Consider the following 15,972-nt stretch of genomic DNA (forward strand, 5'->3'; position numbering starts at 1 on the left):
TATTATTTATTGTGTTTTCATTGTTTTGTTTTAAAAATATTATGTGACATTTTGTCTAAGATATTTCAGTACTATAAGACTTTTCCAATAAGAATATCAGCTTTTTTGAGGGAAGAAATCATGTCATAAACTATACATTTCTCACAGGACCTAGAATAGTATTCATAATATTTGTTAAATTTAATTGACTTGAATTGAGACATAAGGTAGGCCCCAGTGGTCTTCAAAGTGGAATTCACAATTCTAGGAGGTACACAGACAATACATTAGAGTGCAGGAAGAAAATATTGTAAAACTTCTGTTTATACTTATTTTTATCGTATCCTTTGACATTTCTATTTTTGTGTATGTTTATAATGTACATAATACAAATTTATTATATATATACATTATTGATAAATAAATATATATACATAAGTGGTGCACGTTAAAGAAATTTTAATCTTGGGGTTCCTGATCAAAGCATTTTTAATCTATAGTATTTAGATGAATAATAGAAATTTGATCAAGAGTAAAATAGCAAGCCTTAAAAAAAGTAATAAATAAATAAGTAAATAAAATAGCAAGCCTTTACTCACAACAGTTAATTATTTTTGAGTACTTAATGTTTGCCTGGTACTATGCTATGTGTTTTACATGCATTAACTCAATTCTCAAAACTTTTATAAGGTAGGTGTTATTATCTCACATTACAGAGGAGGAAATTGAAGTACGGAGAGGTTAAGTAATTAATCCAAGGCTACATAATGAGAAAGTGATGGAGCCAGGATTTAAAACTACATCTATGTGAATCAAAGCTGGTCCTATTTTTTGGAAGATTTTGAACCACACAATTCAATTTCTTTAGTAGACATAGGACTACTCAAGTTATCTCTTTCTTCTTAAGTGAATTTTGGTAACTTGTGTCTTTCAAGAAATTGGTCCATTTCCCAAGCTAATCCTCTTAATCAGTACACTACTCTAGCATGTATACCACTTTCAGGAGTGCCTAGACATTTTTATGGAGACTCTATGGAATGGACGTCCTCCTACTTGTTGCTTAACCAGGGCATTATGAGTATGATGTATGTTTTAGAAAGTAGAAAATCCTCATAAGTAATTAAGTGATTTGATTATATCTGATACTTACCTCCTTTTAAAAATATGAGAAAAAAAACTATAGAGCTCTTTTTTAAAGAATCACCTCTGATTTCTAAATCTGAATCCAAAGTAACATATGCTTTCTATTTTTTCAGTTGTTTCTGAAGATATAACAATTCAAGAAACAAGTACAACACTTTCACCACAGATAGATTTGACAACCCCATCCCAAGTTACTGGACTAAAACCACAAAAGACTGTGTATTCTTCTACAATGATGTCTAAAAGCATGCCTATATTTGCAACTGATTATACAACCATATCATATGCTAATAGAACATCTCCACCTCTTGAAGTAATGACTGCACCAATTTTTTTAAAGACATCCATAGCTGAAACAGCTACCTCTGCAGCAGATATTTTGTCTACTTCAGCAGCCATTGCTCTACCTACCAAGAGCACCTCCATAGACACTACAGCCAATTCCATGAAAATAACTAAGTCCTCACCTTCAGAGAGCACAAGAACAACAAAAATGGCTGAAGCCATTGCTACTGAGGCCCTTCATCCAACTACAGCTACTAATTTCCTATATGCATCCGGATTTACTAAGAATTCAATAGTATCCAAAACTTCAGCAACTGGATCTCAGCCAGCCATTATGAAGACAACATCTATTGAGTCGACATCCACGTCTACAACATCTTGGCCCAAATACAAATCCACAGATATTGGGGTACTCCCTATCTCCACAGATAGCCAGGAGTTTCTTGCATCTACAGCAGCTGGAACTGTACCTTGGTCCACTGTGAAACAGACGTCAGCTGCAACTACTCACATTGGGACTGCATCAGCATCCCCACCTGAATCTGTGCTCATCTCCACAGCTTCTTCAAGAGATACTGTATTTCCTAGAAATCAGACAGCATCTACATTGGCAATGACTGATACAGAAGTATCATTTACAGTTCATTCAATGACGCTCCCAACTAAGCCTATGGAGACAACTCCTGAGCTAAGAACAGCTGACACAGAATTGACATCTACAAATTTCCAGGATGTTGCTTCACCCAGAGTAGAGGATACAATATCTACCTCCATGCCAAAAGAGGCCTCTTCTATGGCCCTTTCTTTCAGTACATCCTCTTCATTCATTGGAGCTCAGAGTGTACAGACAGTTATTGATGCTGAGACTACACATACAGCCTTGACTCCTGGAATCACACTTGCACCTACAGCGGCTGAAAGTATGTTTTCCCCCACAATCACTGGACAAGTATATACCCAGAATACACCCACAAGGGGTGAAAACATGTTTCCTTTGATTTCCACTAGATCAGCTTCCACATCTAAGGCATCTGAGTTGGGTCCCACATCTGAGCCACACCTATTCTCCACCAGTGAGATCACTTGGACTTCCAGTCCAGACCAGACCCTTTTGACATCCATATTTCATGGGAGTACTTCAGATACAGAACATTCATCCACAACTACTAATATTATTATCCAACCAGAAGTATCCACAGAGAGTGAGGCTATCACTACTGCTGAATCTTTTGTTACTACTGATGCTATCACAGACAGGTATACAACAGCTCTACCTAATTTGACATCTCCATGGTTTTCCAATTTCTCCACAGTTTCTGGAATCACATCTGTAATGAAACTGCCTGAGTTTAAACCTACCATCTTACTACTAAAATCCACCCCTATGTCCACAGTAGTTGGAAACGAACTTCTTTCAACATCAAGGGAGACAGTTGTTCCATCAGTAGATATATCTACCCTTGCTGAGGTTGAGCCACATTTTTCTACTGAGGAGAGTGCTTCTGAGACCACACAAACAGAGATAAAAGGTACAGTTGAATTTGGAGAGACAACAATCCCTGTACCAGGGTCTGCAACAACACAAAGATCTAATGCTACTGTGACAAGGAAAGAAACAACTTCCCCTTATCATAAGGGAAAATCCACTATAGCGGTGACAACTGAGGTTTCTCCATTTGCAACAATGCTGGAAACAACAGATGAGTCTGCACAAATGGTGACAACTTCTGTCACCATTTCTCATTTTCCTGATTTAGAAAAGATATCTACCTCACTGGATAGTAAAACTGCAACTACTGAGGTGAGAGAAAGTTGGCTTTCTACAAAATTGGTGAGAACCACACCTAAGAGTTCATACAATGGGATGACAGAAATCTTTAATTCCACCCCCATCTATACAGCACTTTGGACTTCAGAGACTCCACCTGAGGGGAATCTAACTCCATATCCCATTTCTGGGAGTACACAGACATTCCCTGAACCCCTGGGTGCTTCCACCACAAGGATACTGGAGAGCAGTTCTACCGCTATCCCTACCGACAGGACAGCTATGTCCTTGTCTGCAAGTATCTTGCCTCCACAGCCTACAGCTACCCATTCCTCAGCAACCCCTGTGCCTATTACCCATATGTTCTCACTGCCAGTTAATGTCTCTGCTGTCACCTCTATGTTGGTATCTGAGACTAACGTTACCATGTCTGAGCCTTCTACACTGTCCAGGGCTTCCTCCACATCTATACTCTCAGGTGTCTCAACTCTGTCATCAGCTAATGTGAGCACAGCATCAGTGCCATTGTTGGATCAGACTGCTTCCATTACCAGCGACATTGTGCCTACCCACAGAGTCTCAGCTCACACCACTTCAGAGGCTACAGTGATCTCTGTCAGGATGACACCCACAGCCGTTCCCTCTCTGACAGAAACTCAAGTTCCCTCGCTGAGCCCTAGCACTCTTGTGGCAACTAAGGCTGAGACCACCCTTTTCTCCACCTCAGCTGACACAGTAACTCCATCCACACCCACTCTGGCCTGCTCTAAATCTCTCCCTGACAACACTCCTGATACGTCCTCCACTCATATGATCTCAACTATGTCTACACCAATAGCAACCCACTCAGTATCTCAAGTGGAGGAGACTTCTACCCATGCTGTAAACTTTTCGTACACTTCCAGTGGTAGTGGAGATGTTGTTAGTTTGGTTACTGGCACCACAGAAACTTCTGTTGTTGATAAGATCATGTCCTCACACGCCTCTGCCAACAAGCTTACTACTTCAGCAGATGGTCTCATTTCTCAATTTTCCACACGTCTTGCAAACACACCGGTCCCCACCCTATCAGTGATTGACTTTTCTACCTTGTCTTCTGACAAAGAGCAGATAGCCACCACCCTGGGAAACACACCTGAAACTGTGGACACCACAGAAATATCCCCATCAAAGAATCCTTTCATTTCAGAGGCCCAGAGCACTACATCCTCAGAAATGACAGGCACAGGATTTGCTGAGATCACAAAAATTCCCAGTCATCGAACACATTCACCGTCGGAGATTCCACTTGCAACTTCACGTGATAGGATTTCAACTTCATCTCCCACTTCTAAGAGTACTCCGACTACACCTACCTGGACCTCAAGTAACACAGATATTCACATTCCAGAAATGTATACCAGTTTTGGGAAAACAATTCTCCCTTCACAAGCTCTGACAATTACCACATCTTTGTCTCCTGAAAAAGAAAGTTTGAGTGTCCTTTCAGTATATACTCCCAGGACTGAGAAAATGACAGTAAGCACCAGCTCTGTGACTCACCCTTTCTCATCCAGCCAGAATACTTCATTTGTAGATACCGTAACTTCCAGAACAACCAGAATATCAAATCCTGTAAACATCAACACAACTCTCTCACACTTGCTTTCACCCAGGACTCAACCTGAGGTGACTTCAGTTGCCTCTCCCATTTCTGAAAGCACACAGACCTCCCCCGAGTCCCTGTCTCTTTCCACAACTGGACTATCTAGTACCAAATTTACAATTATCTCTACTGATGGGATCACTACAGTCCTTCCTGCTCCAAATGTAACTGCGGCACTTATTGGGAACACCTCTATGGGAAAATCCATTCCTATCTACCAGATGTCCTCACTGCCAGTTAGTGTCATTGCCTTCACCTCCAGAAGAGTTTCTGACACTCCCACAATACTAAAGACTAAATCTCCTAAAACAGCACACCCAGATTGTTTGAAAAGTCCCTCTCTAGCCACTTCTGGGCCTGTCTCTGAGGTGTCCTCAACATTGGTTCATGACTCTGCTTTCTCACCTCCAGCTGTTTCTTCTGATACTTCCACAAGAGTTGGATCATTCCCTACATTATTGTCTTCAACTACCCCTAGGACTACTATGACCATACAAACATCTACATTGGCTATCACACCTGTGACACATGCTGGACCTACTTCAAAAAGCACAATGGTTTCCTCTGCTTTCACTACTTCAGAAATGACAGAAATGTCCTCCAGGATCATGCCTACATCCTTTCCCTCTCCAACAGAGCCAACTTTTTCTTCTGTGAAAACCATTCCAACCACTATTATGACTAGGGTGGTGACTCCATTTGTAGGCACCGCTACCTCCACTGAAGCTATTTCTTCCATTCCAAAGATCACATTTTCACCATTTCTATCAACCACCCAACAATCATCCCAAGGATATGAGGCTACAACTATAGGCATATTATCTGAAATTACTAACAGCTCCCTATATACTATAAGCAGTGGTAGAATAACAGCTCTCACAAATGCTTATTCCAGAACTGCTGCCCCTGAAAGTGTGCTTTCATCTACTCCTTCAGATAGTCTCCAAACTTCCTTAAATATTCAGGTTTCCCCATCTTTGTCTAGTTTTAGGAGCACTCCTGGACCCACAAAAAGTATAAAAGCCACCACTTACTTTTCTTCAAATACAAAAAAGACGACTTCCTTGTCAGAAAATACTTCAACAGCTGAACTAATAAAAGGTGCCACATCTGTGAATGCCCCTGTTTCATATCCTTCACGGATTCCATCCAGTGCAACTCTGCCATCTTTGACATCATTTGTTTTTTCACCTCATAGTACTGAAACTGAGTTCTCTACTCCAAAGACTTTTTTCTCTCCCACATCCCAAATGGTTGAATTTCCAGTTCTGGGAACAAGAACTCCATCTAGTAACACCCAGTCTCTTCTTATGACTTCCTGGAACACATCCAGAGCTGAAGATTCTCAATTTCCAATTTTCACCACTACTCCTGTACCTACACCCAACAAGATGGAAACAGAGACTCTACACCTTGTTCCTGGGTCTTTGTCAGCATTCACAGCCCCTCAGACTGCTCTTGTATCTGAAGATGTTATGGCAATGTCATCAATTTCCACATCAGGAATTCTTCCTACCTTGGGGATGTCTGAGAGCCCTTCAGTATCAATATCTTCAAGATCTATCCCTACCACTTTGGCGGAAATTAAGCAGACATTTGAGAAGACAACCCCATCTGTAACTCCTGAGACCACACTCCCATTGAATCCTTCTGGTGCTGCTTCAGGATCTATAATTTCAAAGGCTCCTACTTCACCCATGCTGACTTGGATCTCATCTAGTCTCCCTTCGGATTCCCCTCTGGCAACTGTATCTAATACGCCTCACATCATAACTTCCTCTACAGGAGAGGTGTCAAAATCCACATTTCTGACTTCTAACATGACACCAACACACCCATTCACTAACTTTACAACACTACCCTTTGCCACTGTAAGTACCATACTCACCAAAATCACTCCTATGCCTACAGTGGGCAGTGTCACTGCTGCCTTCCCAACTTCTCTCCCTATGTCTATGAAAATCACAGATGGCAGTGTATACATTTCCATATCCCCTGAGGCTTCTTCCAGAACCACTGTGACTGTCAACTCCAGAACTGTGTCTCAACCTTCATCTTTTAGTAGAATGAGTAGGTCACCTTCTACAACTAATCCCACCCTATCTATTGGTTCCATGCTTTGGCCTAGCTCTACAATAATATCTGCATGGAGCAGAATTCCAGCTGCATCAGCATCTCCTACTTTAGTTTTTCCTAAGCCCACACTGGACTCCCTTCCAAATACAACCACCACCACCACATCCACCGCTACTGGAGCCTCATTTCCACTCATATCCACTAGAGTAACATATCCTTCTACAGCAACTGTGTCTTCACTACTGTCTTCCTTTTTTGCGACAACCTGGCTGGACCCCACCCCTTCCTTTCTATCTACGGAAACATCGACTTCACCTCTTGCCACTGAGTCTACAGGTACGTTCCACAATGTGTGTAGTGTATCACTAATGGAATGCATGCTCAACAAGCCATGTGTTTTCCAAGGTGGTCAGTTCTCTGAAGGCAGAAAAGTATAAAGAAGGGCACAGGAGTTTCTTTTTTTTTTAAATTTTATTTTATTAAATTTATTGGGGTGACAGTTGTTAGTAAAATTACATAGATTTCAGGTGTACAATTCTGTATTACATCTTATCTCCTTCAGACAGTGGGTACTGTTGGTATCTTATCCAACTACAGAATTCTCTAGCCATTTTGCTTATCTTGGCTTTATTGGAGTATAATGCACATATATCTTTTCCCTCAGTATGACATTTCTAAGTCTCCTTTCCACCTATTGTGTTTCTGATGCTCTACCTCTGATTCTGCCAATGTGAACATGGGTCAGGAACATCAACCCTTCCCAATAATAGGATTGTATAGTGTTAGGTCCGGCATATTGACCACACACCAGAAAACCCCAAAAGATATTCTAGACTGCCTTTTTGAATTCCTCTTATACAAGTCTCAGCCTTCTCCAATCTTCGCCTTCAGCTACCAGCTTGGAATGTTTATCAGAGGCCAGGGAGTATTTGGCTTGCATATTGCTCAAATTTTGGATGTTCCTTCAACTTTTAACATTCCAAAATTGAAATTTGATAGGACAGATGAGAGAGAGGGAACCACAGAGAGAAAAACCTGAAGCAGAAAGGCACAGGAAAAAAACAAATATTTTCTCAGGACAAATGATCCTGTGAGATAATATTCGGCTTGGCCATTAAATGGACTGGAAATCTTTTGGCCAATGAAAATTGAGGATTTGGGAGATTTGGAGAATGTCTATCAACTGCATAGAACTGCCCAAATAATTAAAGCAAAACTTCGATAGTATGTCCTGTTTTGCTTTTGAATATGAAGGCAAAAGTGCTGGTTCTTGACCTTGGAGTTGTATTAAGCAAAGTTTAAAAGTGATACTTCATTGTTTGATTTCTTTAAAACGAAGAGCAATTATGACCAAATTGACAGAAGTTAAGTTAAATTTCTTGAACTAAATGAATGAAATTAATCTTCTTATTTTTAATTACAGTTTCCTTCTACAATATTGAAATGAGCTTCTCTGTTTTTGATGAAGAGCCAGCAATCCCTATTACCAGTGTTGTAAATGAATTTGCAGAAAATTGGGTAAGATAATCTTTTGAATATTTATGGCACATATAAAATATGTGAATATATATATATATATATATATATATATATATATATATATATATATATATGAAAGATTGAATAGATTAAAACTAGGCTTTACTTTTTCTACCCATAATACATTTCACAGCTAATTGGTTTTGATTTTTTTGCTGCAAATCTCTCCAGTCTGTAATCAACACCATGAGGATGTATGAAGTTTCTCTTTCACAGTGTCAATGTTGAAAGCTTTTATGGAATGTTAATATTGTAAATTGTTTAGAACTGTACATTTCTCTCCACTGACCCGAATTCTGGGTCTTTGCCAAATTTTCCTATTTGTGGAAAGTAGGAGAGCTGTGATAACGAAGTCTATGCCATTTTTATTTAAATATTTTTGTTTTCTGCATTTTAATTTTTTCTGCCCCACACAATAAACGTTTTATTTGCCCTTACATTTTTCTGATATAAGAGTACCACATACTCTCTGCAAAAATCCAGAAACTGAAATCTGAAACCCAGAAAATAAATGTCCTCTCTAATACCAATTCTTCTATTAACTCCTCTTCAACAGTTTGAGGTATATTCTTTCAGATTTTTTCCTATACATATAATAACATTGGTGCATGTATGTTCTTTTATGAAAATAATTGGAGTCATACTAATTATGCTGTTGTGCAACTTGCTTTTATTCATTTAACCATCTATCTTTGAGCATATTCATGATGATAAATATAGATCTACCTCATACACTTTAGTAGATGCATAATATTTCACTAGATGGTTGTAACGCATTTTTTAAAAATCCAGGTATTATCCATTGGTGAACATTTATGTTGTTTCTATTTTTTCACTATTTGGAAACAATGCTGACAATAATGCCCTTGCAATAAAATCTGGGGTGCACTTGAGTATTTCTATAGGATAAATTTCTAGAATTGGAATTGCTGAATCAAAGGACATGAACATTTTAATGGCTATCGATAAGTGACTTTCCAGACAGATGATACCAACTTGCATCTGTATGAACAGTAAATGATCATGTTTGTTTCCTCTCTTCCCATCAACATTTATTTTCAAGTGTATATGACATAATTATAAGTTCTTGAAAGTGGGTGAGTACAGTCATCCACTAGGATTGCCATAACAAAGTATGATGTACTGAGTGGATTAAACAACAGATGTTTATTTTCTCATAGCTCTGGAAACTGAAAGTCCAAGATCAATGTCTCAGCAGGATTGGTTTCTGGTGAGGTCTCTCTCTTTGCCTTGTAGGTGGTCACCTTCTCGTTGTGTCCTCACATGGCTTTTTCTCTGTGTGTATTTGCACAGAGAGAGAGAGAGAGAGAGAGAGAGAGAGAGAGAGAGAGAGAGAGGGAGAGGTGGGGTCTCTGGTGTTTCATCCTCTTCTTATAGGGACACCAGTCTTACAGGATTAGGGCTCCACCCTTATGACCTCATTTAGCCTTAATTACCTCCTTAAAGGCCCTAGTTCCAAACACAGTCACATTAGAGGGTTAGGGCTTCAACATATAAATTTTGGAGGGACACAATTCCTCTCTAACAGTAGGTAAAAACTGGAGCTGATGGAAATGTTGAATCAACTGAAATAATGAATGAAACTTAATGATCACATCATCTCAGGTAACTTTGCTGAGATAGAGAAGTGGGAATACTAAAACTGATATGTTTTGTCTTTTACAGTTGAATTCTGTATTTCAGGATAGTGAATTTGTTCTTGCTAATCTGGCTATTCAAATCAAAAGCAGGTATGTGAGTGTCATCTACTGTGGGTTGAAGGGCAGTTTGAGGGCATTCTGGGTCTCTTCCTATCCAGAGGGGATTTCCTTTGCTTTTGTCTGAGATGTAGGAGATGCTGCATTTTGAGTTGTGCCTTTGCTTCTGAGTGGAGGTTCTCTTTGGAATGAGAAAGAAATTTGTATTATTACTGTAGGGTATAAAGCCAATGGGAGAACAAAACAAGAAAATAAGTAGAGGAGACAGTGGAATTGGACTCAGTTACCTCTAATGCCCTTTTTAGCTTTAAAATGCTATAATTCTGTGACTTAGAAAAAAAATCAAGCATTAAAGGGATGAAAGGCTCAGAATGGCCAAGCATGAGGATTTATAAGTCTTTTCAATTTTAGATAATGCAATTTCAGGAATTTAGAAATTCCAATGGGAACTTAAAATGTTTAAAGTAAGAAACACTGACTAGTCTAAGACTTGCCTGGGGCACAAATTTGGAGAGGTGACTGCAGTGAAATGGGCAGGCACTGAGTAGTATCAAGAAGACCATGACAGAAGCAATTGATCACCTGAGAAATGTTTCCTCTGCTCTTGCCCTGCATATATATGGTAGTAGTCCTCTGTTAAAGGAACATCCAGAAGAATCCCTTTGAAAAATAGGCATGGCTCTAGTATACCACAGTAAGCTGATTTTTAGAACAGTAAATGTGAGTGCCTTTCTTCCATACACTGGAGTTTTGGTTTCTATTGTATATTTAAATATAAATAGGTTCAAGAATGTTTATAGAAAGTAACAGAAATAAATTCATGGTAGGTTATTTTAAAAAATTGGGGATGTCTGGAATAGAAAACATTCTTTTAAACAATTGTGTCAATTATTTTTCCTTACTACAAAAGTATTATGTGGCCATTGTAAAATCTTAGAGCTTTACAGAAATATATAACTTGGATAGCAAAAGTCTCCAGAAACCTGCCTTGCCCCATGCCCTCCAATAACTCTGGTTAACAGCTTATTTTACATATCTGTTGCCATGCATTTACAAGAGAATGAGATCCTACTCTATATACTGTTTTACAACTTTCTTTTTTTGCTTTAGAATACATCATGTACATCTTTTCAGGCCAGCTTATTCATTTCAATGCCTGCATAGGATTCTTTTGTATGGGTGTGTCATGGCATATTTATCCAATTATCTAGTAATGGACATTTCAGTTATTCCCACCTTTATACATATATTTTTATACATCCTTGCTTTGACTATTATGAGAGATTTCTGAGTCAGAGGCTTATCATCATTTTGGTATGTAAATAGTGACCAAGCTCTTTTGAAGTATCTCCTTGGAGCCCTAGTATTATTTGAATTCCAAGCTGGGGGATTCTACAGTTTTGCCTCAGAGTTATCTTTCTCCTGAACTTGTGTCTTTGTGTTTTTGGTACTCTATTTCATTTTTCTATAAATTCTGATGCTTTTGATACAGAGACACTTCTGAGGAAGAAATAACCATGGACCGAGCTTTTGTAAGTAATTTTTGAAAATAAATGTACTTGTAACCAACCCATCCTGTACCTGATTAGATGTAAGTAAATAGCTCTTCCACCCAAGAGTATATTATCAGGCAATGCTGTATTGTGATCATTGAGGGTCAAAATAAATTACTTTCTCTGGAATCTGCACAAGAACCCATTAAGGAAACCATCCTGTGCTTTATCTGAACTATCTATGTGGCAGTTTTTTTGAGGTACATTTTGTGGGCTATGGGAGTACAGAATGACTTGGAGATTGTAAATGGTGAATGGAATTTCTTGGTTGTGGACTTCTTGCAAAAATATCCGGTTCTTGCAAGAGTGGCACAATGGTTTGTAAGACTGTCATTTATATAATAAACTTACCCTCTATTTGTGTATATTTGAAGTCAGAGTGTGTCAAAACTATCTCCCATCATCCTTGCCACAATTCTCAGTACTTATTCCAGTACCTGAAAGCTTTACAATGTTAGACTCTGAAAGGATTAGTAAGCACACAGCTTTTAAGATATTTAAATATGAGATAAATATTTTGACTATGCAAAGTACAATCAAGCCTACAGGGCATTCCAAATCATGTGCCAACACTTAAAATACTTTCTGTAAATAGCTGAGTCAGAAATTTTTAATTTACTACATGATAAATAACATGACATAACTAAAATCCCTTTCAAATAATAGGTATAAAAGCTTTTTGGTGATAATGTTGTCCGCAGAGTCAGGCTACCTGGGTTAGAATCCGTGTTCTTCCACTTCCTGACTGTGAGACCTTGGGCAACTTAACTAATCTGTCTGTGCCTCAGTTTCCTCATCTGTGAAATGGGGATAACAATATTACCATTCCTCACAGGGCTGTTGGAAAGATGGAATGGGATAATTTGTGTAAAGTGCTTAGTATGGGACATGGAGTATAGTAAATACTTGGTAGTGTTTACTGTTGTCATCACCTTGTTAAGCTTCAGATCCAGAAGGCTTAGATTCTGCTCGCAGTTCTGAGAATCATCAGCTGTGTGATACTAGCCAGATCATTAACTGCTCTGAGACTTAACTTCCTCATGTAGAAAATGGGGTGACAATCCCTGGATTGCCCACCTTACAGAGTTGGTGTGAGGATTAAATGCATTGATGTGTTTGATAGTAACTTGAAGATGAGAGTGGGTTACAATAAATATAAAGTATAATTGTGATTGTTGACAATAAGCCCTGTACTCAATTGTGATAAAGATTTCAGTGGCTATGTCCTTTCTTTTCCATTATTTGGAACAGAGAGAAGGGCAAGAGATGGCTACAATTTCCCATGTACAATACAGGTAGGAGCTGAGTTTATTCATAGCTGGTACATTTAGTTCTGACTTTCCTTCCATTTAATTCTGTAAGTGCAGCCTGTTGGTCAGAGTTGTCAGAAGATCAAAGTACCTAGTGGGGATTTTACAGAGGCTGTAATTGAGCTCTTGTTTTCATGAAATAAGTTGTTTCAGTTGGTCACAGCACAGCCTAGCAGTCTGCCTGTTGCTTCTTTGTAGTGCAGAGAAAATGGGGTCCAAAGTGGTCATAATTTGGGGGTGGGGGAATTAAATGTTTGTTGTCATCAAAAAAGTCCACAAAATACTGAACAGGGAAATTGAAAACACAGCATGGAAAGCATCCTTGATCCTGTTCAGACTGTGGTCCAGCTCCTCCCTGAACACTGGCTATTTTCTGTCTGCTTGATGCAACTCAAGAAGGATATATAGCCAAAGAAGATTCATGGAAAGGTCATAGAAGTGTTCAGGGTGTTAAGAATATAAGGTCTGTTGCAGTAAGAGGAGGAGTTTAAAAAAGAGGAGCCCTCTTCAGACTGGAAAGATGAAAGCTGCGAAGAAGTAGGCTCCAAATGAAATGTGTAAAATGAGTAGGTACTTCACCAAATATGGATAGATAGAGGGGTAGGCATGACTTAGATTGGACATAGAGAGAAATTTTGAGTAAACACAGGCACATGTAATGTTCCTGTAGGAAACATAAGAAATGTGTTCTTCAAAAAGATGCATCTACAAATGGAAATAGAGAAAAAACATAGGTACATTTCTTATCTGAAATGTGCTCTGTAATGCAATAAAGGGATTTAAAATGTTTGAGGACTTCGCTACAGAGGTTGAGGTCAGGGACAGCCCTATTCTTTCATAACATATCTTTTAGTGGTAAGAATATTGAGAAATGAAATACTAGGTCTTTGTGACCTTGGCTGAGGCTTAGTTCCCTCATCTGTAGAATGGGGATAACAAGAGCACTACCTCATAATGTTGTTGTGAGGATAACATGAATAAAAACATGTGGAGCAAGAGCTCTATAAATGTTAGCTACTATAATTATCATCATCATCATTATTATTTTATTATAGAAATAGGCTTTCTGTAGAACACATCTTTATAGACTAATTGAGCATGTGCCTATTTGCCTTATTGCAGTAATGATGGCTAAATTGGAGACCAGAAGGATAAAAGGTTTTCTCTGAAGTAATAAATCCTGAGTACTTCATCTTCTCTATTAATTATCACAAACTCCTAGAGAAATAACATGGCTAGTCAATTTCAACATAATGCAAATGTTGCTGACTGTTCTTCTGAAAATGAGTTTTGAGTTGTTTATTTTGGATATGAGAAAATTTATCAGAAGATTTCAATATGCTGTCTTACATCATTTCTTAAGATTTGCCACTTAATAACTGTAAACTGTTTGATATTTATGGACTACCAATTAAGTCATCTGTACAGAATTTCATCACAACAAATTACACTCTGTTGACATAACTGCAATATCTTTATTTTTTGTTCTATTTTTTAGATGTGCTTGTCAGGTCATCATAAAAGCCAATTCTTCTTTAGCACCCACTGAATTGATCAGCAGGATCAAAAGTAAAATACATGGCAACTCCACGCATGGAAACTTCACACAAGATCAACTGACGTTATTAGTAAATTCTGAACACGTTACAGTGAAAAAACTAGGTAATTGTGGGGGGGATATTTCCATATGCATTCACTTTTCTTTATTATAAAGCTCATAATGCACACACAGTAAGCGATCCTGAGTTCAGAGGGAGAGGGAAATGGTCTTCATGTTCCTTTTCACATCCTCAACGCTCACTTGCCCTGACAAGCTTTCTACCTTTAAGAACTTATTTAAAAAAAAAAAAAGCAGAGTTCCAGAAGGATTACCAGAGACTGTTGGTCAGCTCTGGATTTCAGCAGTGGCCAGTCCATCAATGGAATGGAAGGATTGTCTCTCTGGCATAAATACCCAGAGACCTGGAGAGCGTCCTCATTACACATAATAGCTGCCCAATAAATACTTGCTAATTTATTGATTGATTTAACCAGCCTATTCATCTTGGAAAGTGATCTGGGAACAGTCCAGAATTTCTCTCATGGGAATTTTCTTTTTAGATTAGCAAGGCTTTAATGGTAAAAGAGAAAGGCTATCAGGCCACGCCACTTCCTTCCCATTGCTGCCAGCTTTCTTCCCTTTCCCCAATAGACTGCGGTGAAAATATTGAGCTAACCCAGATAGCACACATAGGCATTAGAATGCACAGTCCTTGGCAACAAACTAATTAGGTGGCAGAGGACAGGCTGTGACTGCGAATGAAAGTGAGATGGAAGGCAGAGAAGTGTTGAAGCCACAGACAGAGCCGCCATGCAAATGATGTTAATGAACAGTGTACTGAAAGTGAGTGGAAGGCATCTTTCATCCTCATTCAAAGGAGCAGACTGGGATGGCTGGGCACGGCTGGTGGGGCCACTTCTTGGACCACTCTCTGAACATTTGAGGGAAAGATTTCAGTATCAGGGTCACAAACCCACTGAGCGGTCAGTAAAAACTGGGAACTTATCACATAAACTTAGCCTAGGTTGCATCTCCCTTAAGGTGACAACACTTGGCAGCAATACTTTGCCCTCAGCACCAATATCAGAATGAAGATCCCCTGTCTATATTGGTGATGGTGGATACATTGAGTTTATTAAAACCAAATCCACTCCAGAGTCCCTTAAGAAGGGAGGAACCATCCAGAACGAGAAGTCAGCCTTAGTCTCCTGTCATTGCACCTCACACTATTAATAGTGGGTATCTCAGAAGTTGGGCAATTGGCAGGTGGGGATTTTTGATTTTTACTCTACACCTCATTGTGTGGCTTGAATCTTTTTCAAGGCATGTGTATCATTTTTTAAAACAACAACAACAAAACCTGTCCTGTCAACCAGTAATTTTAATGAAAAGGACTAAATGTGAGGTTGTAGTGAG

General features: G+C 38.8%; 1 protein-coding gene across 1 annotated transcript in view; it reads left to right on the top strand.

Annotated features, from left to right (window-relative positions):
- ADGRG4 (adhesion G protein-coupled receptor G4) overlaps positions 1–15,972 on the top strand; it is a 117,087-nt gene that overhangs the window by 49,152 nt on the left and 51,963 nt on the right. Inside the window, exons 3-8 of the mRNA XM_019714659.3 lie at positions 1,236–7,232; positions 8,320–8,414; positions 10,122–10,186; positions 11,646–11,684; positions 12,948–13,001; positions 14,515–14,678. Coding sequence (XP_019570218.3) covers positions 1,236–7,232; positions 8,320–8,414; positions 10,122–10,186; positions 11,646–11,684; positions 12,948–13,001; positions 14,515–14,678 — 6,414 coding nt within the window. The remainder of the gene's footprint in view (positions 1–1,235; positions 7,233–8,319; positions 8,415–10,121; positions 10,187–11,645; positions 11,685–12,947; positions 13,002–14,514; positions 14,679–15,972) is intronic.

This window comes from Rhinolophus sinicus, chromosome 18 (assembly GCF_057876585.1).
Source record: "Rhinolophus sinicus isolate RSI-liver-muscle chromosome 18, RSI-T2T, whole genome shotgun sequence".
Lineage (NCBI taxonomy): Eukaryota > Metazoa > Chordata > Mammalia > Chiroptera > Rhinolophidae > Rhinolophus > Rhinolophus sinicus.